This window comes from Poecilia formosa, unplaced genomic scaffold (genome assembly GCF_000485575.1).
Source record: "Poecilia formosa unplaced genomic scaffold, Poecilia_formosa-5.1.2 Scaffold48, whole genome shotgun sequence".
NCBI classification, from domain to species: Eukaryota; Metazoa; Chordata; class Actinopteri; order Cyprinodontiformes; family Poeciliidae; genus Poecilia; species Poecilia formosa.
In genome coordinates, this window is record NW_006799987.1 from 1556840 (window position 1) to 1582426 (window position 25587).

At 37.9% G+C, this 25587-nt stretch overlaps 1 protein-coding gene across 5 annotated transcripts in view; it reads left to right on the forward strand.

Annotated features, from left to right (window-relative positions):
* The window catches only part of caln1 (calneuron 1), a 63947-nt gene extending 40269 nt beyond the window's left edge, over positions 1-23678 (forward strand). For 4 of the 5 annotated variants that reach the window (XM_007552413.2, XM_007552414.2, XM_007552416.2 and 1 more), the window contains 2 exons: positions 13653-13809; positions 22530-23388. In XM_007552413.2, coding sequence (XP_007552475.1) covers positions 13653-13809; positions 22530-22657 — 285 coding nt within the window. In that variant the 3' untranslated portion in view covers positions 22658-23388. Of the gene's footprint in view, positions 1-13652; positions 13810-22529 lie in introns of all 5 variants that reach the window. The other variant, XM_016671646.1, reaches the window with a different exon arrangement.
* The last annotated feature ends 1909 nt before the right edge of the window (positions 23679-25587 follow it).

Consider the following 25587-nt stretch of genomic DNA (forward strand, 5'->3'; position numbering starts at 1 on the left):
TTGTGGTTCTGGTTCTGATTCTGATTCTGGTTCTGGTTCTGATTCTGGTCCTGATTCTGATTCTGGTTCTGGTTCTGGTTCTGATTCTGTTTGTGGTTCTGGTTCTGATTCTGATTCTGGTTCTGGTTCTGATTCTGGTCCTGATTCTGATTCTGGTTCTGGTTCTGGTTCTGATTCTGGTTCTGGTTCTGGTTCTGATTCTGATTCTGGTTCTGGTTCTGATTCTGGTCCTGATTCTGATTCTGGTTCTGGTTCTGGTTCTGATTCTGTTTGTGGTTCTGGTTCTGGTTCTGATTCTGATTCTGGTTCTGGTTCTGATTCTGGTCCTGATTCTGATTCTGGTCCTGATTCTGGTTCTGGTCCTGATTCTGGTTCTGGTTCTGCAGAGCAGGATGGACCTGAAGGCTGACAGAATAACAGCAGATTTTTTATGTATTTTGCTTCTAAACTGTTCAGTGATTTATAAACTGAAACTAATATTTTAAAGTTTGAGTGTTCGGGCCGCACTAAGGAAATAAAGTAAAATTACCAGTATAAATTCATAATAACATGATTTTATATCAAAGTCATGTTGTGAATTTTATTATGACCTTATAACAATATAAAGTCAGAAGTTTTCATAATATGACTTTACATAATATATTACATATCTTATGACTTTATCATATATTATGATAAAATCCTAATATGAGAATAATTCTCACATTATTATGACTTTATTCTTGTATTATTTCAACTTTATTTTTGTCTGAAGCATCAAACTACAAATTGCTGCTGCTGTCAAAAACTGCAGGAAACATCCAACGTCTTTAATTGTACATAAATATTAAGTTACAGTCTTCTATTTTATTAAATGATTTCATGCAATAAATACTAGCAATACTAATTAAAGAATCATACGTTCCTAGATTCTTCTCTTTAGATTCAGTTGAGGAGATATGATGAAAATTGCCGACCTTGTAATTCATTCTTTGTGTTAAAATGTGAAAACTGAGCCACATATCTAATTATTTTTAGGCCTGAATAAATCTGGTTTGTTTTTTTCTACATCTCTTCCTTGTTTGCTCATCTTTACATATAGTTAAAAACAAACGCTGACGATCTGTTTCTAAATTAGTTGTGAAATTTAAAGCTTGCTAGGAAGAGTTGAACTGAATCAGCTGCATGATTGCAGCAGTGTCCCGAACTCCACGGCAGAAGTGCTGAAAGTGAAACAGGAAGTGACCTGACTGGCAGAGTTCCTGCAGGAACGGTGAGGAGAGCCAGCGCCTCCCTGACAAACAGCTGCCGGCTGTTTGGGGGATTCAGCCAGCAGGACGCCAGGGCTGCGCTAACGTGGCTGCTGAGGAGGCTGGGAGGGAGAAAAAGCCGCCTTCTCTTCTGCAGACGTGGCCCTGATTAGCAATGAAGGTGGCATGGAGACGTGACGTCAGCGGCAGCTAATCAATGCTAACGCACACGCTCACGTCTTCCCCTTCCCTCCATAATCAGCCTCCTCTAACCGTCCGAGCGCCTCGCTAACGCTGTGGTCTTCAGACTCCATCTCAGAGGCTTGGAGGTGAATTATGGAGAATTATCGAAGTGCAAATGACTCCATTTGTCTCAATCCTGCCAGGCTTTCTCAGCGCGGCTTCGCCTGGGGCCGAAGAAGACGAGCGGGATTGGGATGGCCTGCCAGATTCCTTCTCTCCTGGGTTCACATTAAATGTGGGCAACCTCCATTAACCAGGCATGAAAATGAAATGTTCTGGTTCAGTTTGGAAGAAGTAAAAACAGTCAACCAAGTACTTACAACTACACTCACTGGGATTATTATCGATGTCTGTGTAGGTATTTATATGCAGAGGTGGGCAGAGTAGCCAAAAATAGTACTTTGAGTAAGAGTAGCACTACTTCAACATATTTTTACTCTAGTAAATTAAAAAGTAGCCAACCAAGAATGAGAGTAAAAAGTATTTAGTAAAAAATTTACTCAAATACTGAGTAACTGATCAAGTTATCAATCACTTAATATTTAAATATTGCATCATTAGACGGACCAAATTATGAAGTTAAGTGAAAATTTTGATATTTTAAGGAACAAAATGACAATAATTCATGGACGTAATTAAAAATAAAATCAGGCAAATAAAATTGTTTCCAAATCAGTTTCTATCAATAAAAACCTTTAACAGAAACTGCAGGTGTGTGTCTGTGTCTGGTGAAGTTTTGGTTAAAACATGTTTGTTTTTCATTCAGTGGGTAGAAAATCCAGAAATTTTACTCAAGTAAGAGCAGAAATACTTCATAATAAAATTACTCAAAGTACAGCATAGTAAAAATATTCATGTTTCAAAGAAAAGACTCAAGTAAGATTTGACTTGCAGCTTTATTTTCTAAATTGAAACCATAAAAACTAAAATTAGTTGTTTGATTGGAAATATTTTTCTATTTTTTTTCTTTTGAAAAAAGTAAAATTAGGATTTTTTTCCCTAGGGTACTGAAGAAGAACGTTGAAATTAAAAACAGAACCTACATTAAACTTAAACTTTAAATATCTGGGTCATCATTATAACTCAACAATTTGAGCAAAGACTTGCCAAAAGAAACCAAGGATTTGTGTCTTCCCTCCCGCCGAAATGTCCGGTAGATTTGGTTCGATTTGGGACAAAACTTGCAACATTTGTTACATTTTCAGCTGCTGTGGTTTGATTTTACACTGGATTGTGTCAAACAAACCCAAACCTTTAAAACGCTGTTCCCCTCCTCGCCTGTGGGGGCGCTGCACCAAGAACCACTGATGGAGACGACATAGAAACATCTGAAGACGTTATTTTATTTAAATGTTGAGCTTAGTTTTTAGTTTAACAAATAAAAATAAAATAGAAAATACAAAAAATACTGTGAGACTTTCAACTTGACATTCCTGCCATTCAAACATGATATTTAAAAATCTAGATCCGGAACAAGCAGCTGGAGGAAAAGAAGGACCTCTGTTCATTCCCTGCAGAGTTTGGAAAAGTCGCTGCACCGTTTGGACGAACGCAGTGAGTCAGACTGACAACTGACTGTTGTTACCCTGAAAAAACATGAACTGCTTTCAGCATTCTTGTCAAAAAGCTGCATCACCGACCAGAAAGCGTCGTAAGTGCAGCCTGAAACCTTCTGACATTTCTCTGTCTGCTGTCGTCTGCTGCTACTGAAGACCTCGGTGACAGTTTGCGTCTTCCTCCTCATCCAGACCCAATCTCCTTATGTTTCATACTGCTTTAATTGCATGTGAGTCAGCTTGACTACCTTGGTGAGTCACATCATTACAGAGCTTTCTCATCCAGACCGCGGCTCTGCGAAGTGTCAGCAGCACATTACTGCATTTTCTGCACAGTCGCTTAAACTTTCGGTGCGGACTCCCACGCACCACACAGGCATTTGTGTCACCGAGGGGCCAGAATTTTAATTACGAGTCTGCCAATCAAAACAAAACGACTACATCACAGAGTAAAATCACATTCAGATGAATGGGGGGAATATTCAGCGGCTCAATGTGAGAAAGAAAACAGAACCGGTTCTCATTGTTAATCATTTCACAGTGTTTGTTGGTGTTCATCCTGCAAGCAGTTCAAGGAATTTAGATGTATTAAATAATCACTGGCGGATTAGTTACATAAGTCTTATATATTTTTTAACATTTTTTAAGCCAAATTCAAAAGTACACGCTAAGCTAGTCTTTTACGTACAAGTGTAGAAGTGTAAGTATGCCTGCCAATAAATCAACAACAATGTTGGTAGAATATTCAATATTCAATTTAAAAAATATGCTGTACTCGGGTCCAGAACCGCATGGCATTCTGGGAGATGTAGGCAGAGGACAGACTTTACTGCTTATGGCTAGCTAAGCTAAGTTGGTGGAATCAACTCACTCGCTGCTCTTTGGTTGCCTAGCAACAACTTGCCGTAAGAAGCAGTTTCAAGTTCCCCCTGTCCCCCTCCCAACCTCGGTTACCTAGCAACAACCTGCTGAGTCATTGAGCAGCAGCAGTTTAAAGCTTTGCCACAATAACTGCTTAAAAATAAATGCTAAAAAGCATTGCAGTGAAGTGGAAACTCTGGATAAAACAGGAGTTTGGTAATATTTAAGATATTTAAAACCAAAAATGATCAAAATCAATAATCGAGACCCGATTTCAAGGCGTTAAGGCAATTTTATAACAACTGAATTTAACATATTTACTTTATTATGCTACAAAATAGCACTATGTGCCTGGAAAATATATAATCTATATATGTATGTATATATGGAATATTCATATACAACTGCTACATTCATTTTAGTGAGAAATTGCCATTTTTCAGTCTTTTTTTATAATTATCATTAATAAACCTTTGAGGTCTGGAGAGTCTGACATGGGGATTTCTGGAGTTCATTGGAAAAAACCCAAAATACCACCAAGTATTTTAGGTCTGGTTTCCAGTGCAGATACATGAGCTTGTTTTAAGTAAATAACTGCTTAACATTGATGAAAAATTTACAGTTTATTTCACTTATAACAAGACATTTTCCCAATGTTTTAAGTTAATTTAACTACCAACGGGACAAGTGCTTTTTCATCAATATTAAGGAGTTATTTACTTCAAATAAGCCTGTATATTTTGCTGATAGTTAGTTTATCTTATTTCAAGTGTATGAAGATATTTGCATTTAAATTAGACCAAAATTACCTGGTGAGATGTTTTGTTTTTGCAGTGTTTTCTCGTTTCTCTGGTTCTGCCTGAGTTGGATGAGAGAGAGAAGATTGGCAGCTGTCTGGAAGTTTTTCCCGCTGGTGAATAATCCTCCTCACTGTAGATTGATGGACTTCAAATTGTTTGGAAATGGCCTTGTGACCCTTTGTAGGTCGATGAGTCGCAACGTTTGCTTCTTTAAGGTCGTTGCTGATGCAACACAAGCAAATACTTCCCATCAAGGCGTCTGCAGATGAGATCGCACTGATGGGAATCTGTCAGGAAGTGAGTTTGGTCAATGACACTTGTCCTCTAAAACCATCCAGCAGCTGAGACACTTGGGAGTAAAGAATACATTTTAGGATTTTATTTTGAAAGGATTTAAATTATTGAGTAAATAAATTTTATTTATTGTTTTTAATTTGTTATTCGAGTTAATCAACCATCAGATTGGTGCAAAGTTCAGCTTTCCAGAGATTCACAAAGTCCTGATCATTCATGGAGTTTCTTTAGAAATGTGGATGCAAACATTAGCGTTAGCATGTTTAGCATTGAGATGCTATTTTAGGCTTGAACAGCTAACTCCTTTTCCAGTGTCCCTTCAGATGGTTTTTTAAAGCACAAATTAACCCTGAGTGGGTCAAGAGAAGTCGCTCCTGTAATGAGCTCAGCGGTTCCACCAGGTGTTTGCTAATTGCTGCTGGCTAGTCTGAAGGAGCTGAGTGGGGCAGTTAAAGGGAAGGGCTCCTCTTTGAGGTGGAAGCTTGGAAATTAGGAAACTGGAACTCCAAGGCGGAGCTGTGTCCTCGAAGGCGGAGCTAGGTCCACCCAGGCGTTCTTCACAGCTGAGTGGTTGCCTTGGAGATTAAAGGATTTCTTTCTCAAACATGCGTTAAAGAATCAAGGCAACTCTCCAGGTATGTTATGATGTAGAGCTCACTAAGTTGATTTTACACAATACTGCCCTTTGAACATATTCAAATATTTAATTAATCCAAATTATCTGTACAAAGCCCCAGCCCTCCTGTGAAGACTTTTTTACAGGGTTACTGTCACTTTAAGAATGAGAAACACTATTTTGCTCATGTAAGACTTTGCCTTGATCTGTTTTGTCTTAGGTTAAACTAAAACCCCGGTGAATGTTTCCAGTTTCATTTAGAAAATTTTAACTTTAAGGAAAACTTTCCACTTCTTCCTGTTTTTTTTTTTTTACCTTGCTGTGAGCGTTTCTTTCGTCTGGATTCCTGTTATCTTCCTCATCGATCGTCAGCGATGATGAGGAATCACAGAGGATGTAGCTCTGCCGGTGGCCCTCAGGGAGCTCTTAATGTCCGCTCTGGTCCAGGTTAATCTGACTTTTTCTCCCTCGTTAATCAAAGTAACTGTAATTGACTATTGATGAGAGGTTTAAGCTGATTCCACGTCTTTGCCTTCGGGTTAACACCGCTGTCTTTTTGATCCATTGCTCAGAGTGGAGCCCAAAATGAGTAAAAGTCTGCAAAAAATAGTGCATTTTACTCAACTTTCAGTTAATATTAATGTTTTCATTTGAGTAGAAAAGTTTGACAGATATGTTCATTGATCCTCCTTCAGAGTCGATAAGACTCTCGGTTCATTTCGTTATAGTTTGTCCTGTCACTTCCAACGCCTCCTCATCCAAAGCACCTCTGAGCGCTGATCCATCTTCCTGTTAGTTGTTTCTCCCCTGGTGCCTGTTAAGTTTTCTCTTTGCCTAAATTAATCTCCTGCCTTTTGACTGCTGGGTGATGCAGCAGTAATGGAGACATAAATTTCTCCTGAGCGCTCTGGGCCTCTGAAGCGGAACCGAAAGGTTGCTTAAACGCGCAGATCGATGTCGATTCCTTCGCGTTCCCTTTTAACGAGGAGGAAAATGTGTGGAACCGTCTGCATTTAGAAAGCTTATTAATTTAAAACCGTTTTTAGCATTTAATGCAACGACCAAAGATGCTTTTGGTGTGTCTTTTTTGTTTTATGTCCTTCAGTCATAACACTTTGAGCTAGTTTGTAATGACGGCCAGAAATAACTGTTACACTGTAAAATCTAACTAGTTAAAAAAAAGAAGTGAGCATAAGATTATTGAGTAAGAAAGCCTCATTTAGTTTAAGTAAGCAGAACAACTAATGAAAAGAATTCAGTTCAAATTAAACAAACCAATTTTGTTGAATGAGTCTTTCCTCTTTCTCATTTCCTTTTTTAAATTAAGGTTTTATTGGCTCTCGTGGCCCTCGCTCCCACTCCACAGAATTATTAAGTACATCAAATATTTGAGATAAAAAATGTATAAAACTATCTGTCTGATAAAACATACAGTAATTCACTCTCACTCTGGACTGTGGATTATCTCTTTAATCACGAGTCAGATTGGATAAACTACTGGCTCCAGAAAAGAAAAAAAACTCAGGTAAAGTATTTTTACTTGGATACATTCAGTACTGATTCATTTTCCAAAAAGCACAATTATTAAGACCTTTCTTTTTCTAAATGAATCCAACTCATTTTGGAGAAACTTCAAAATAAGGCACTAAAAATGAGTCTTGATAGCAATTTAATGAAAAAGTACTACTGTCAGTTAAATACCATGTTAGCTTTTACAGTGTAGACAGTCAGTCATCACTACATCACACAAACACCTGACAGGTCAGGTGAATAAAAACGAATTTTTATTTCTGAAAATATGCAAAGAGAGAAACAGTTTCCGACAGAAACAGGAGATTCCTGACTGAACTGGTTGTTTTTTCTCATGTATGTTCATTTGGTCATTCATTTGTAATAGAGCTGAAATGATTAATCACGATTAACCTGATTAATCGTGATTAATTGTTGAAAAAATGGTGAACTAATTCAGTATCTTTGGTGCATTAAGTTTTTTGTGAAAAGCTAAAAACGACTCAAACGAGAGTTTAAAAACGTTTTTTCCAAATTGAGGAAATTATTTCGAGTTTTGTTGTTTCTATCAACTTTTTCTTATGCAAAACTTCAAAATGAGCATAAAAAGCATTGATATGAAAACAGTTAGTGGTTATTCTCTAAAACAGGGGTGTCCAAACTGTGGGGCGTGGGCCATTTGTGGCCCTTGGATTGATGTCATGTGGGGATTCAAGAATGGAACAAGTTTCTTCATTTCTTTAGGATGAGAATTTCCACTGCAAATCTCCTCCTACAACTCAAAGAATATTTTATTTTGTCTCACAATAAGTCGTGCCACAAACATCTAACGAGTTTTTACTCAAAAACAGATTTTGGCGAAACCCATCCATTTTATTTGACTAAATACAACAAAGTTTGTAGAGAAAGATTCTTATTTTCGTTGTTGGAAATTAACTTAAAGCATCTGATAGACCTAAAAAAAAAATAATAAGGCCAACATGTTAAATGATTGTGAAAGTTTATTTATTGTTGCCCAGGTAAAAGAGAAATAATTCAGAGATATTTTTGTGTTTTCTAAATGGGGAAAAAAATAACATTTTGGCCTTTGAGTCCTTTCAGTTTGGGGATTTTGGTTTAGTTCGGACATCACTGCTCAAATCCTTTGCTTCATAAAAGATGAGAAAACATTTAAAACATCTTCAACCCCAGACGGTTCATTTCTGTTCTGTTTCATCCTGGAGCCGTAAACTCTGACGACCCGCAGCTGATCGTCCTCTTACTTCGGAGAGTCGGTGGGATTTCCCGTCATGTTGTGTTTTTGTAGTTCAGACTCTCTGATCTGAAGTTTTCTTCTTCTTCTGAGGTTTTTCCCCAAGTTTCTCTGCATTCATACATCTTTCTAAATATTTCATATTTTCTTTTAACACTAATTTAAAAACTTTGACAAATATTGAATTTCTGACTGCCACACTCTTCCTTCCTTTTCTTTAAAGGTTTTTTTTATATAAAATCTTAAATGCTTATCCGAAAGGTTCTGCCAAAGCACAGCAGGAAACAGGGATTTAAATTTATATTAAATATATCTCATCATAACGTTAAAAACTCAAATTATCCCTTCTGTTCAGTGAACTGTTACTATGACAAAGTGAATTATCACATAATAACATAAAGCAGTTTTGCTGAAAAAGGAAATATTTTCTAATATTTAATTTCTAATTGGGCCATTATGTGTTTTATTATAAAATTATCTGTTGGTTCTGCATGCTTTATTAAAGTTTTGCAGGTTGTCCACGGTTTACATCCAGATTTATTTAATAAAGTTAAATTTAATTAGTTTTTGCATCAATGGTCTGAATTTAACTGGAAAGAATTTGACTTTTAAATGTTTTTACTATCCCAGCAGATGCACTGAAAATGTTTCTTTGAATCAACAAATACTCTCATTTGTTACTAGTTTTGCTCAAAATGTAATTCTGAATTGAAGCTTCAGCAAAACTGTTCGCCGTAACAAATGAGAGTAACATGTTTTTCAGTGTAATTAGTGCAACGTCAGCATTAAAACAGCCAAAGTATTAAACTCCTCCAAATAATTTAATCATGAATATTTAATAATGACATGATGCTTTTGTCCTCGTCTGAAATCAGACATAACATTCAGGATCTTTTTTCAAACAGGATTATCTGTTTATTTTTTTAAATTTGATATTTTCTGTTTCGGGTTTTAACTAAATGAGCCATAAGAACGACGGGATGCAGCAAACCTTCAGATTCACAGGTATGTTTTATGTATTAAAAAAGTCATAAAAAACAGTTTAAATGACCAGATTTCAAGTTGCTCATCTTTTTTATATTTCCAGTGGATTTAAATATATTTTAAAAGCTGAAGAAATTAAACCCTGTTGTTTTAAATGCAGCACAGCGCCAACGGTTGGCCGAACCGCAACAGGCTGAACTCAACAGATGGATGGACGCAGGCTCTTGGCACCTCGTGTGTGTGTGTGTGTGTGTGTGTGTGTGTGTGTGTGTGGTGTGTGTGTGTGTGTGGTGTGTGTGTGTGTGAACCTCATTTATGACTGTATAAATGTACAGAGCTTTCTCTTCAGGGTGACTTCCTCCGATTATCTCCGTCTCCCCCCTTCAGCCTAAAGATAGAAATGAATAATTTCAGTTTGAGAAAATCTACCAGATTTAAACAGATTATTACAAAGATTGAAACAGATTATGAGAAATCTCACTGCAGAAAAAATTTGAATATGTTGAAGTTAGAATTTAACACAACTATTAGTGGCTTATAAAAATGTTTAAATCCCTTAGACTGGATTTATTTTGTCATTTTGAAACAAAGCGTCAACATGTTTCATTAGTTTTAATGTGATGCTGCAACACAAAGTAGTTCATATCGATGAAGTGAAAGTGAAAATGTCATCTTAATAATTAGTGTGTGACACTTTTGTAATCATCGTTTGTAAAGCAGCTTTTTCTAAAAAATAAAAAAAAAATAAAAAAGTACTTATTCTATTGGCAGATAAATTAAATTATCTGCCAATAATCTGGAACTGGAATTTTTTCATCATTATAAAGGAATTATTTCCTTAAAACTAGACTCTATATCGTACTAAAAAGTTACTTTTAAGATAGTTTGTCTTATTTCCAGATACTAAGATATTTACACTAGAAACTAGACCAAAAATACTTGGTAAGATGTTGTGTTTTTGCAGTATATATGGTAAGAAGTTGTGTTTTTGCAGTGTATATGGTAAGAAGTTGTGTTTTTGCAGTGTATATGGTAAGATGTTGTGTTTTTGCAGTGTATGAAGTGTTTTTATGGAGCTACTGCTAATTAAATGGAGTGTTTGTTCGATGGGGTAAGTGATCCTCGGCCTGAAAACGTTTACTAAACGCTGCTGCAGAACAACAGAAGAAGAAAGAGAAAGAAACAAGTGTTTGCTTTCAGCAGCAGCAGCAGCAGGTCTTCACAGGTTGTGACATTTCCAACTTTTCCAACGCCTCCATTAGCATTGTGATGGCTCTGCAGGCTGAACTTCAGGGGAGGAGGCGGGACAAAGAGCAGCCAAAGGTTTCAGCGTGAATCTGAAGGTCATGCAGCAGTGGGAGTCAGTTCAGGTCGAGGTGTGTTATTCTTTTCGCCACTCTCTCCTGAAAGGTCAATCAGCGGTGAGTATAGACTCAGAAAGTCTGAGCAGGCAGAAAATAAACACGTTTTTTTAATGTGTCCCTGAAGGACTCGCTGCGTGCTCGTTCCTGTTCTCCCTGGCAGACGAAGCTCTTGGCGTCTCTTCATGCCTGCCAGCGGCATCAGGCTGCAGCACCGAGCGGCATCAGGCTGCAGCACCGAGCGGCGGCTGCTGCAGCACCGAGCGGCATCAGGCTGCAGCACCGAGCAGCATCAGGCTGCAGCACCGAGCAGCATCAGGCTGCAGCACCGAGCAGTATCAGGCTGCAGCACCGAGCGGCATCAGGCTGCAGCACCGAGCGGCGGCTGCTGCAGCACCGAGCAGCATCAGGCTGCAGCACCGAGCGGCGGCGGCTGCAGCACCGAACAGTATCAGGCTGCAGCACCGAGCGGCGGCTGCTGCAGCACCGAGCAGCATCAGGCTGCAGCACCGAGCGGCGGCTGCTGCAGCACCGAACAGCATCAGGCTGCAGCACCGAGCGGCGGCTGCTGCAGCACCGAACAGTATCAGGCTGCAGCACCGAGCGGCGGCTGCTGCAGCACCGAGCGGCGGCTGGCTGCAGCAGGAGTGGTTTCTCATTTCAGAATGTTTTTATTTGGAGGAACAGTGGCGCTCTGTTAGAGATCCGAGTCAGAAAAAAACGATTTACACTGTGGCTGATAAACCTAAAAAAAGCTTAAATCAGGGAGATAAAGATGGGATTTTCTAGTTAGTCTCAGATGGGTAGTAACTGGTTACATTTACAGTATTTTTCAGACTATCAGCCGCTACATTTTCCCCACACTTTGAACCATGCGGCTTGTAGCCCGGTGCGGCTTTTCTGTGGATTTTTCTTCAGCCACCAGGGGGCTCTCTAGCAGGAAATGACTCACTGGAAGTCAAAATTGGAAATTGAAGAACGCGTTAATTTTCATTTAGAACAAGCACATGCTAGCAGCAGACACGACGGAGACATTTCTTCAAACTCATATGATGCAGCTTTTAAGTTGAAGGTTATTGATCTGGCAGTCCAGGAGGGAAATAGAGCCGATGTACATAAACTCGGCTTGAACGAATCCACGGTTCGGCTTTGGAGACGGAGAGCTGCGTCCTGAATATCAGTCAGTGGAAAACCGAGAGCGGCGGAGAAACCAGCGGCTTTTAGCCTGGTGCGGCTTATATATGTACGTTTCCAGTTTTTAAAAAAAATTTGTGGGTGTGGCTTATAGCGAGGTCCGGAAAATACGGTACTCAATAACATTTACTTGAGTAAGTTTTTAAAAAGTTTTTAAGAGGTTTTAGGAGTACCTGAGTAAAATCTCTGGATTTTCAAACCTCTGAATGAAAAACATGTTTTAACCAAAAATCCACCAGAAACACCTGCAGACAGAAACTGCAGTGGTGCTTCTGTTGCTTTAGTGCATTTCTACTTCATTCACCTCTGACATGTGATGAAGCGATATTCAGGAAGTGAAGGATATTCAGGATATTCAGGAAGTGAAGGATTGCATAAGAAAGCTACGTTTTACATTTTTTATTCATTTTGAAAACTTTCAGTCTGAATTCATCATTCTCTCTCTCTCGTTGTTGTGGGATTGTTTTTGTGGAGGAAATGTCTCATGAGAATCAAACTTTTTTTAAAGACATTGAATTTATAAAACTGAATTTTTATCCTGTGCGGATATAAATATGACTTTTTTTTTAACTTAAATTTGCCAGAAAAAATGTTTCCTGCAACAATTTGCCAACAAGCAACAGCAGCGGGTTGGACGGCGTTAGAGGTGAACTGCAGATTATTTCATTTATAGCTTAAGAAAAATGTTTTAAGTAAAATAATCTGCCAGACAAACTAGAACTTTTCCATCAACATTGAAGAATTACTGATTAAAATAAGCTCCTATATCTTGCTGAACTATTGCTTCAAGTTATTTTGTCTTATTTTCAGTGCACTCATATTTTAGCACTTGAAACTATAAAATACTTGGTAGGATTTTGTGTTTTTGCAGTGCAACAAAACTTTTCCCACAAAAAACAAAACCAGAAAATCTGTCTCATCTGAAACTGCTTTTCTAATCTTTGTATTAATAAACCATCTAATCTCACTGATTAGTTTTCAGCGTCTCTAACTTTGCATGTGATCATCAGATCAACACCCTTTTGGTTTCTAGGTGTTTATTTATTTCAAACAAAAAAAGTAAAAACAGGGTAGAAATTAAATAAAAATGCCCACTGATGTGATTTTACATAATTTGTTTGAAAATGAAGAAGGTAGAAGATACAGGATCATCAACCAGATAAACTATTAAATGATTTAAATTATTCACACATTTAATGAACCTGTGTGCACAGAGATTCAGCCAAAACATGGAGTGATTAATGCATCTGACATTTTCCTTTAGGCTTGTCACAATCAGCAATAAATCAATTAATCAATTAATCGCATGACAATTTGTATGATTTATTGTTTCTGTCTTTCTACCAAAAACTGGAGGATGAAAGTCTTCAGTCTGGTTCTGAATTAGCTCTTTTTTTTAAGTTTGTTTTGTCTTCAGAGACTTTATTTGTTGTTTTGTTTATTTTAGATATTTAAAATGTCTTCCATTTCCAGAGTTTAAAGTTTATCGAATTTTGAGAATGTGTTCTTGTTATATTACTTGAAAATGGTCTCAAAACATCATTTTTATTGCGATAACTTCTGGGATGATTTATCGTCCAGAAAAATGTCCTTGTTTCCATATGTGATCATGAACAGGAGAACGGATGTTTAGATCTGTTTGTAAAATGTTTCTCTTCTCTACCAGCTACCCAGCAAAAAAACACAACAAAAACAATGTTTGTTTTTTAAATGTCTTTTATTTTTAACTTTCCTGCTCGGCTCTCTGTTGCAGTTTGACATGCAGCAGATCACGCTGGAGGAGCTGAAACACATCCTGTTCTACGCTTTCCGCGATCACCTGACCATGAAGGACATTGAGAACATCATCATCAACGAGGAAGAAAGCCTGAAGGAAAACTCCGGGAACTGTCAGACGGAGTTTGAGGGAGGTGAGCGAAAGTCCCTGGGCTAATTTCACACGCAAGCACTTTAGGCACATGGATGTGTCACAGGCAGGCGCTGGGCCTGTGTGGGCAGAGAGAGGGAGGAACTTATCCCGGCTGTCAGAAAGGATTTAAGCTTTCTCATCAACATCTCCAGCCAACAGAGTCCCAGCACACCTGCTGATTTATTGATTTGGGGCGTTTGTGAGGACGAGTGTCAGCTGGTCAGCTGTTCAGCCGTGGCTCGCATGAAATATGCATGACTCCTCTCTGCACCAACAGCCATCCAAAATTTATGGATGTGAGCGCAGCAGAGGGTATTCTAGGACTCTCTCCTTTTCTCTCCATTAAAACAGCGAGTGTCATTGTTTCTTCTAAGCTAATTATCATTCAGCTTTTTGAAATGCCAGCTTTCGATTCAGATCCAGTGACTCAGCCTCCACAGTCATTTCTGTTCAGGGTCTTTATACATTTTAAAAAACAACTTATAAATATTAGCTGCAGAAGAAAAGATATTTCAGGAAATGTGTTTTGATGTGCCAGCTTTTAATCTCAAAGGATGAACAGTAGCAGTTTGTTACTTTGTGGTACGAAGACGATCAATATCCACAGTAAAATGAGACAAAATAAAAGCATTTTACTGCAAATATCTGTAGTTTTAAAATACAGATTATTGTAATTATAGTTTTCTTAATAAACACAATTCAGTTGAAACAAACAGTTCTTGGCATCTGTAAAAATAAACTCTGCTCAGTGTTCATCAGCGTCGACGCAAACAGGAGTTCAACTAGTTGAAACGTCTGATAGAGCTTATAAAAACAGTTGCGTATTCAGTTGAACACTGGAAACACACAAAATCTCACCAAGTACTTTTGTTTAGTTTTCAGTGTAAATATCTTAGCACACTTGAAAAAAGACAAAACTAACTTAGAAGTAACTTTTCAGGAAGATGTAGAAGCTGGTTTTCAGTAAATCATTCCTTAATTTTGATGAGAAAGTTCCAGTTCCACTGGTAGAATGTCCCGCCGTTGCCTAGCAACACCAGCCACGCCCAGCCCGTTACCTAGCAACACCAGCCACGCCCAGCCCATTACCTAGCAACTCAGTTCTATTTCAACTGGCAGATTAATTCACTTACACCATGACTGTTTTACCATGTTATGAGTTAAATAATATGCCATTGGAACAAATCATTTGTCATCAATAATAAGGAATTATTTAAAACAAACTAATATATCGGAAAAATAACTTCTAAGGTAGTTTTTTCTTATTTAAAGTGTACTAAGATGTTTGCACTAGAAACTAGGCTAAAAATACTTGGTTAAATTTTGTGTTTTTGCAGTGAAAATAGTGAAATGAATCTAGTTCTGTGCACCACTAAAAAAACATTATCATACATCGTTAGATTTAAGAGACTCATCAGTTTTATTGTTTTTGTGGTAATTTTATATTTTTAAAAATGTTTTGTTCTTAAGTAGTTGGTTCTGTGTTATATTGTTAAAAATAATAATTTCCTGAAATTTCTCTCAGACTGCTAAATGGATCATTGGCTTGAAAACCAAACCAGATCTTTGGAAATCTAACACATGAACTTACATTTGAATAAATTATTAATTATTTTTTGACTTTTCCAAACTGAAATTATGCAAACATTCTTTTGCCATTTAAGTTTAACTAAAACATTAGCATAAAAACCTTAAAGCCGAAACACTAGTGTGCTTTTCTCTGATGTGACCCAGAAATCTGTGCTAGCACTTTAGCCCAAATGTTTATGCTATTCAGTAACTTACAAACCTTTGAATTAAAACTTTGTTGTGTGTGAATAAGAATACCATTCACTTATGACTTTAAGTTTTTCAGATAATATAAATTGTAATTTTTAAACCTTAAAGCATTAGCATTAGCATAATATTCTTATATGTAACTTAGAAAGTCATGCTAACATTTTTAAAAAGGCTGTATGCTAAAGTTAGCTAGCACCTTTTAGTCGAAAATGTTTCTCAGTGTTTTTACGCAGAAAATAAATTCAAGGAAAATGATAACATGAAATCTTATGCATGTGCTAATTATGTTCATGTCTGACATTTAGCTTTGGATTTTAAACATTATTTTAAAAACTACACCAGTCACTCTAAAGTTAATGTTGTCAAACTTTAAAACTTTTTTGGCGGAAACCAACTGATCAAAATCATTTTCTTAATTATTTGACAGTTCCCAAATGTCACTCTTTGATGAAAATATATGAGGTCATTCAGTGTGTTCACTGTGATTGATGTGCTGTTCGCTCTGAAAGCATATTAGGAAAATACAGCTTTCTGTCTGGCGTCCATCACAGCATCACTTCATTAATAACATGAAACTGGATGGTAAAAACCGCTGAGTCAGAACGTCACCAGTTCCTGCATCTCTAACAGGAAAATAGATGATCAAGATCACAACACACATTATTACGCTGCAGGTCAGGGATGTCAAACATTTTCATTTGGTCCGTTTAAAATCTTAAATGTATTGATTAAACCCCTTCACAACTGTTAAAATATTAATAATAGCTGTCTATATATCTTAAAATCAAATAATGTTGAACATCTTTCCTCATAGATCAGCTCCTCCAGGACTTTGTGATTGTTTTTTGTGATTTTTTGCAATAAAAATCAGTATTTCCACTTTGCATGACAGCAAATGTGACATTTCGTTACTCGCCACATTGATCACGGATTATAGCTTCGCATCAGGTGAGGCTGAGGCAGCAGTGTAAAAGTAAAGACATGCCGCCACCTGCAGGTGGGAGTTAGCATCACTTAACTGCAACACATTTACAACACATTCACAGTTATAAATGATGGATGTGATTTGGCATCTGGAGCCAGAAGGGCCACATAAGAAACTACAGCGGGCCGGATTTGGCCCGCGAACCATGAGTTTGACACATGGTTTAAGGTGTCAGCTTTTCCAGTGAAATTCGAGTCTTTTGCTTTTCATTTATGATAATCTATGTTTCATTTTTAGAGGAAAAATGGACAATACGTCTCTGTAACCTGCATGTGTTTCTTGACGGGTTTCACCAGATCAACTCCAGAGGAGCTGCAGCACAATTTCACTCAAGTAAAAGTGAAAGTATCTGTCCAAGAAATGACTCAAGTAAGAGTAAAACGTATTTGGTAAAAAGTGCTGAGTAACTGATCAAATGATCAATCATTTAGTATTTAAAAATTACATCATCAGATGGTTCAAATTATAAAGTTAAGTGGAAATTTTGGTATTTTAAGGACCAAAATGACAATAAAATTCATAGAAGTAACAAAAAATGACAAAATCAGGCAAAAAAAAAATCTGTTTCTTTCAATAAAAAAAACTTCAGAGACTTTAACAGAAACTGCAGGTGTGTTTCTGTGTCTGGTGAGTTTTTGGTTAAAACATGTTTGTTTTTCATTCAGAGGGAAGAAAATCCAGAAATTTTAACCAAGTGAGAGAAGAAATACTTCATAATAAAATCACTCAAAGTACAGCGTAGTAAAAATACTTTTTTTTTTTTTTCAAAGAAAGTTACTCCAGTAAATGTAATTGAGTGGATGTAAGTAGTCAGTACCCGACTCGGACCAGCGCTGGTGGTACTAAGTGAGGTCCAGATCTCACCAGCGCCTCATTGGATCCATTAAACGGCTGCAGGACGAAAACATGAAGCTTCATGATGATGGACGGCCGCCGCAGACAGAACCGTCCATCGGGTCCATCAGAACCACCTGGCGCTCACAAACACCAAAATGTGCTCAGTCAGGGAGGAATCAATGCCTTCTGTCACAACGTGGTTCTTCCTCATCCCGATCCATCACGCTCCTCACCGCTTATTACATCAGCCGGCTGATATATGACGAAGCAGAAAAGGAAGTTTGATTTCCCTGCGGCTTCTCCTTGTTCAGCAATCGATACGGTGCTGCTCTGAAAACACCAGTACAGGGAATTTAACTGGTCCACTGAAACCCACCAGCCACTGATTCATAGCTGAACAAATTGTTCTGATGGCATAAAGCAGAGGAAACATGCTGGGCAGCAGATGTCCAGTCAAAGCCCGCCACTTCCAGTCGGCCCCGTTGCCTCGAGGTGATTTAATGATTTATAGATTCAGTTTCTGTTTTACAGTGAAGGACATGCTAATACCTGCTCATGTTTTAGGAAGGACATAAACCAGTAGCAGGTCATTACTGGTGACCCATTACTCTTATTGAAGAGGTTAGGATACGTCTATGGTCTTACAGCAGGTGTCAAACTCGAGGCCCGTGGGCCAAATCCGGTCCACCGAAGCTTTTTATGTGGCCCTCTAGTGTGCTTAAATATTATGTCATCAATCAAATTGATGCAGGTTTTGTCTGTTTACTGCCAATTCATATCAGTCAGTCCCTCCTGTTTCTTCGTAGTTATTGTGGAAATTCACACAAAACTGTTTTATGCTAATAATTGGGAGTTTATTGCAGATTTTTCTCAAAAATTGTCAAAAGCTTTACTTGTACTAAACAGCAGCTTCAGTCTTAACTGTTGTCATATAATGGTCCATGATCTATACAGCAAGTAATAAAACATCACGTTTACCGTCATAAATAAGCTCAAATATTTCCAAATTAGTTCCACAAACTCTTTGATTTCTATTGCAAAAAAATCACAAAACGAATCACGGAATCCTGGAGGAACTGAAAAGATGTTAAGTAATAATTTTAAGGATTAATTTTATGATAGCAGTTTGTGAACAGGTTTAATCAATACATTTGGCCCTTTAAGAGGATTTATGGTTTTGATTTGGCCCAAAATGAAAACGAGGCTGACATCCCTGGTCTATACAAAACAAAATAATTCTTAGATAAGAAGATTGTAGCCAGTTCAGTTCTGCTTATTCCCATCAAATAAGCAGAACTGAGCTGTTTTGGAACCTCCTGTCTCTTTAAATCCCAATAAGCTGCTGCTGGCCACGCCTTCAACTCAAAGTTTACACTGTGAAAATGGCTGCAACTGACACGCAATTTTAGCACCTTTGAAAAGCAGAAGCAGAGCCTCCTGCACAGCCAGTAAGAATGCAGCAAGTGGTTTCTGGATGGTAAGTCAGCAACAAAATTCTTGATTTTCCAGCAGCCATTATGCAGCTGAAATATGCTGGAACTCTGGTTGGGTTGCTAGGTGACGAAAAGAGTTCCATTGGGGTTGTTAGGTGACGGTGCAGTGCCCATCGAATGAGACTTAACAACTGAGAGATTTTTGAAACGGCTCGTTTTCCAGACACCAAAAAAACATGAACTCGATTTTTTATGCTTGGGTTGTTTTTGGAGGCAGTAGAAACAAAAACATGGAAAATGTGAATTTTGCGTAACTCGTCCCGTTTAATTTTGGCTGCTTGTAGGACATCTGCCAGCCGACAGAAGGTCCAGGTAATTGGACTGAGAGCTAATGTCCAGAACAGAAATCTCCCTCCGTCATTAATGTCCAGCAGCTCAACATCTGTTCAGTCTAGTAGCAACACATTGAGCTCAGTTTGGCTTCCAGCTAAACGCGGTTAGATCACTGGTTCTGTTGTAGAGTGCAGTTTTTGTCTCTTCAATGAAACTTTTTATCTAGAGCTTTTTTCATGCAGTCAAACGTAACGTAAAGCATATACAGAGGTGAAAACAGAAGAACTGACGTAAAACTGCTGAAATTATAAGATACACATCAGAAATGGTCCAACCAGGTAGCCCTGCTGCAGTGTTGAAAACATATTTATACCACTTAAACTTTTTGCAATTTTTGACAAGTTACAAATGGAAACTTAAGTAACTCCAGGTTGGTAGAAGATGATGGAAAATGCAGAAAAACAGAGAAAAACCCAGAAATGTGTTTAATTCTGCAAAGAAATGTCCCTGAAAATGAAGCATTTCTTGATTTTAATTGGAAAATTTACAAAGACAGTTTCTTGTTGTCAGATTTTAAACAATAAATATTTACATTTTGTAAAATTGTAGGAAAATGGTGGAAAAATAACTGGGAATTATAAAAGAGATTAAGAAAGTATTTTAAGGCTCAATCTCCACTAGCTTGGACATTTAGCACAGCGTTTTAAAATTGGTTGTTTTAAAGTTATTTGTAGAAATATCAGCTGGCAGTGGGAGTCCCTAAAAATCTCAAATGTAAGCTGAAAAGTTTAGTAAAAGCTTGTTGAACCGTCAAAGGAAACTTGAATCCTTATTTTGCCTGAGCCATGTTCAGGATCTTCTTCTTTTGGCTTTTTATGTGGATGTTGCTCTTTACTGCCACCTGCTGGTGAAGTGAAGGCATTGCAAGTCTTTTTCTGTTGCTCATGTTTCAAACCCAGAAGGAAAAAAACTTCCAGTCTTTCACAGCAACCTGTCACATTATGTTTTATGCCATGTGGATGTGTTGAGTGATGTCACTCAGGCCAAACCAGCCGACTAACGATGTCCAGAAACGGTTAGTCTCTGGGTCAGACGTTGGTATCTTCAGCAGCCAGGAAGCATTTTGATGACTGCAGCTGCTCTTCGATTAAGATGTAAAAATAGCGTGAGTGAGAGCAGAGCGACCGCGGGTCACCGGCCCGGCTCGCATGATTACTGTTGGCTGGTGAAATCATTTCACTTCAGTCGTCTGAGAAGAAGAGCAGAACGACATGCTGGTGCCGGAGGAGGAGAGAAACGGAAAACATGGAGGAAAACATGGAGAGGAAAACATGGAGAGGAAAACATGGAGGAAAACATGGAGAGGAAAACATGGAGGAAAACATGGAGAGGAAAACATGGAGAGGAAAACATGGAGGAAAACATGGAGGAAAACATGGAGAGGAAAACATGGAGAGAGGAAAACATGGAGAGGAAAACATGGAGGAAAACACGATGAAGGGAAAATCAGAAAGACATTATTCAACCAATAAATGTTCAAGTTTTATTTATTAAGTGTATTATTATTTATATGTAGCAATAGTTATTGCTACATATCAATAATATGTAGCAGTATAACATAAATAATGTAATACTGAGTTATTACATTATATATTTAATAATGCAAACATTACCAGTGGGATTATAATCATTGATATTATTACTATTTTGTATTTTTTTAATTTTCATTTCAATTTTAAATCTATCATCACTGTTACTAGTAGCAGTAAGTATGACATTATTTCTATATCAAATAATACAGACATTATCAATGGTATAATAATTTTAGTTATTTTTATTGCTCTGTTGCAAACATTTCTATTTCATATAATCATAATAATTAACTTCTTTCCATTCATGGTTGTGAGCGTCATAATATTTTAAACCTGGACATGACAGAATTAGTTCCTGTCGCTTTAAGTTTCCCGTTCTGCTGCCGGTTCCAGCCTCTTTGGGTTTCATGAACATTTGGACCTTTATGGACGTTTTTGGCTTCTGCAGAGAAGCCGGTCTGTTCCCAGGAACTGAGCCACTTACCTTACGGTCCGACTCTGCTGGTCACCTTCCAGCTTCCCGCCGTTCATTCAGATGAGACGTTAAATCTGCCCGGCAACAACAACAACGATGATCTCACACTTCAGGCTCATTCCTGTCGCTCCAAACTGCAGCGGAAAATCAGACACGGAACCGACGAGGGTCAAACCTCAGAGGATTTTACTATCAAGGTTTCAGAAACTACCGTTGCCATAAACTAATAATAACGGGAACATTGATTAAATTTAATCTATTTAGTCTTATGATTATGAAGAAATTTGAGAAAATGCAATGTTTTTGGCTGTTTCAATGTTTTACGTTACATTATATTTGGAGGTTGCAAGGTTGTTCGCATAAATACACTGCAAAAACACAAAAGTGCTTTTGGTGTTGTTTCTAGAACAAATATCCTAGACAAAACTAATTTACAAAGTAACTTTTTAGCAAGATATTAGAGCTTGTTTTATGTAAATAATCCTTAATATTGATGAGAAAATACTAGTTCCACTGGCAGATTATTTTAAATGTCTTGTTATAAGTGAAATGATCTGAACTTTTTCATCTTTGTTAAACATTGTTTACTTAAAACAAGCTTCTATATCTTACTGACAAGTTACTTGATGGTTTGGTTTGTCTTATTTCATATGCAATAACATGTTTACATTAGAAACTAGACCATTTGTGTTGTTGCAGTGGGAGCTCCAGCACATTTGGTCAGCTGGTTGTGCCGCTGTACAATGGCTGCTGGAAAAGAAACGTGTTTTGTCGTTGACTTACTGCCTAGAAAGCGGTTAATCCATTCTTGTTGGTTGTGCAGGAGGCTCCACTTCTGCTTTTCTAAGATGTACAGTTGTAAAATTGAGCATCTGTTTTTTACTTGAGTGTAAAGGTTGAGTTGGGGGCGTGGCCAGATCCTTTAACTTACTGAAAAGTTACTTTTAAGTTAGTTTTGTCTCATTTCAGGTGTACTAAGATATTTATACTACAAACTAGACCAAAAATACTTGGTATCATTTTCTGTTTTTGCAGTGCATGTAGACAGGAAAACATTTTTACTCTATTTTGATTTAGAAAGTGTGTGAACTTTAATGCATAGAAACACCGGAGTTGTGAATAAACGCTTGCAGATTTGCTTTGTTCTACGTCTGTCAGATAAACTAAATTAAATGTGAAGCATTTTGCCGGTTGCCGTTCGAACTTGACTGAATCCGTCTCTACGCAGACGATCGCGTGTTTTTGTGGACTCTTATTTTACCGTCTTTTCTCTTCGTCTCGTTCCAGTTCACCCGTCGAAGAAGAACCGCCAGACGTGCGTGAGGAAGAGCCTCATCTGTGCTTTCGCCATGGCCTTCATCATCAGCGTCATGCTCATCGCGGCCAATCAGATGCTGAGAAACGGCATGGAGTAGCCGGGTGGCGCCAGCCTGCATGTGCATGCCGGGTGGGTGAAGCCGTGTCGCTGTAGGCAGGAAACAGAACCACAAGGCGCAGCCAGGAAAAAACACGCTTTGTTTTTCATTTCAACGCCTCCAGCTGACCCAAACCAACCCGCCATGAAGCCAGCATGAGGAGCCGCCGGGACTCCTCCCCCTTTACTCCGACAGGGACTGTAAGGGCTGACATCACATCCGCTGTCGTCTCTGTTTTCCTGATGCAATAATTCAAACCGAACATTTAGAAACGAGTGCAGGAGTTGAGATCCGCTCCAGATGGGAGGCGGGCCTGGCGCCCAGCAGGAGGCTGATGAACTGCGGAGGGACGAGCGCCGCCGAAGCACACCAACATGGCCGCCTGGTTCCTGCTGGGCCGCCGTCCTTCAGCTCTGATTAACTGCTGACTCTGTGGACTGGCGTGAGGAAACGCTGAGAGATGTTTCTGAATGAGAGCGGATCGTTTCCCGTGCTGGACGCCGGTCAGAACCCGACCGCTAACGCTTCACAGTGACGTTTTCAATCACATTTTCTGAAAGTCGACGCACAGAGAGCTGATCTGAAACCATCGCTTCACCTGAGTTAGATGCAAAATGTTTGTATCTAAACATGTAAATGATCGATTCAATCGAGACGAATCCGTTTTGTTTCGACATTTTCTTCAGAATAAGTAGCAAATAATCAGAATCAGAGATTTGAATTGTTAAAAAGCTGCTGGATTTACTTACATCTCATCACAACTAATTAAGCTGGAGGTCTTTGATTCCATCTGATTTAAAATGTCACTGCAGGTTAATTAGTTATTTATTTATGTTTTCAGAGTTTTCATCCTCTTTTCACTTCAAAAACACAAAATCTTACCAAATATTTTTGATTTAGTTTCTACTACAAACATCTTAAATAAGACAAACTGTTACAAGCAGCTTTTTAGTTAGAGATGGAGGTTTGTTTTAAACAAATAATTCCTCAATATTTTGAAAATTTACTAGGTTCATTGGCAGAAAACAACTTATAACAAAAATATAAATGAAATAATCTGGGATTAAAACTAGTTTCATCTCTATTTCTTGCTAAAAATTACTTGTAAGATTGTTTTGTCTTATTTCAGGTGTAATAAGACATTTGCAGTAGAAACTAAACCAAAATACTTGGTAAGATTTTGTGGGGGTTTTGTGTCTTTCACTTTGTTGAGTTTTGGACTTGGACTAGGCCAGTGCAAACCTTTGAGTCTGTCTGTGTTTTGTTTCATTGTCCTGTTTGGACTGAGCCCAGATCACCACCCGGCCTCCGCCGTGCCGATTTCAGCTGTTTGTCTTGTTTCAGTTTGGGGATTCTGACCAACGTCTCACTTCTGGACGGTTTGTGATGCAGCTTTAAGTTGCGCTGCCATGTCCTTTAAAATAGTCAAACCTCTGCTGATCAAACCTGGTTTGCTCTGTCGTTTCTTAACGAGGTTCATGTGACGTCTAACATGCCGACTCAGGGCTGTAGAGTCTGACAACAAGCGCTCAAGTTTTTCTAATCTCTCTGTCAATTCGCTTGAACGTCGACTCCTGGGAAAATTAGCGGCTGTCATAAATGTTTTCCACTTGTGTATAATTTATGACTTCAAATTTCTCTTCTTTACTCCAAAGCAGCAGAATATCAACTTTCCTCTGCTTTTGCTGAAACAACAGAGGTGCACTTAGTTTTTGTCATAACTGTTTATTTTCATTTCAAGCTGTTGATACTTTTCATATCAGGGTTTCCAATCTGTTTTTTCTGTTCTTGCAACATAAAAATATTACAGTGGTGTTTTAGGGCCGTCGTAGAGAGAAAAGAGGAGGAATTTTAAAAAACTCAGAAACTTCTGAGAGAAAAAATTAAATTTCTGAGTTTGAAAAGTTGAAAATCTTCTACAAAAAGAACTTTGAAAATTTATTTTATTCTCGGAAAATTTCTAGAGAAAACATGAAAATATCTGAGTTTCAAAAATTCTGTAATTTTTTTCTAGAAAAATTACAGAAATTTTGAGGTTAGATTTTTCTAGACAGAACTTAGAAATTTCAGTTTGAAAAGTCAAAAATGTGCCTGGAAAAAATGAGATTAGGCCCAGAAATTATCTAAAAAATACATACAAATTTCTGAGTTTCAAAGGTTGAACAGACTTTTCAAGTGTCATTTTTTAAAACTTTTTTATTTATTTATTTTTACTTTTTCAAGTTTTTCTTGAAAACTCAGAGACTGCCAATTTAGATTAATCTGAAAATTTCTGTATTTTTTCAAGCAAATGACCAACATGTCGAACTAAAAAAAAAACTTGTGATTTCTAGAAAATTTCTGAGTTTTCTTCCAAATTCTCGACTTTCCAAACTCAGGAACTTTCATGTTTTCTTCTGTAAAATTTTCTGACATTAATCTAAACATTTCTGAGTTTTTTTTTTTTTTTTTTTTAGCAAATTTCCGATTTGTCAAAATAAAAAAATTCCTTATGTTTTCTAGAAATTTTTTTTTTAGAATAATCTGAAATTTTATGAGTTTATTCTTGCAAAGTTTCAACATTTCAAACTCAGAAATTATTTTTTTCTGGACATTTTTTTGAGTTTTTAGGCGGAATGTTGCCCTTTCTTCTGTCTAAAATGGCGCCGTGGTAAAACACGTCTGAACTCGCCGTAGCTTCCGGTGACTCGCAGTTCACTGATTCGGCTCTGAACTCCTGCACTGCCTCTCATTTAAACTCTTAAAGGGCCAGCAGCCCCTCACTAACTGCATGTGATCGAGTCTGTCTTGTGTAAATATTGCAACCTCCGTCAGAAGTGTGTGTCCCGTGTGTGTTTCGATGTTTCTGTGTGCGTGTGCATGACTGTCGGTGCTCTCCGCTCTCCGGGGGGTTCAGAGTCCTGAAACATCCGGGGCGCTGACGTCCTTCC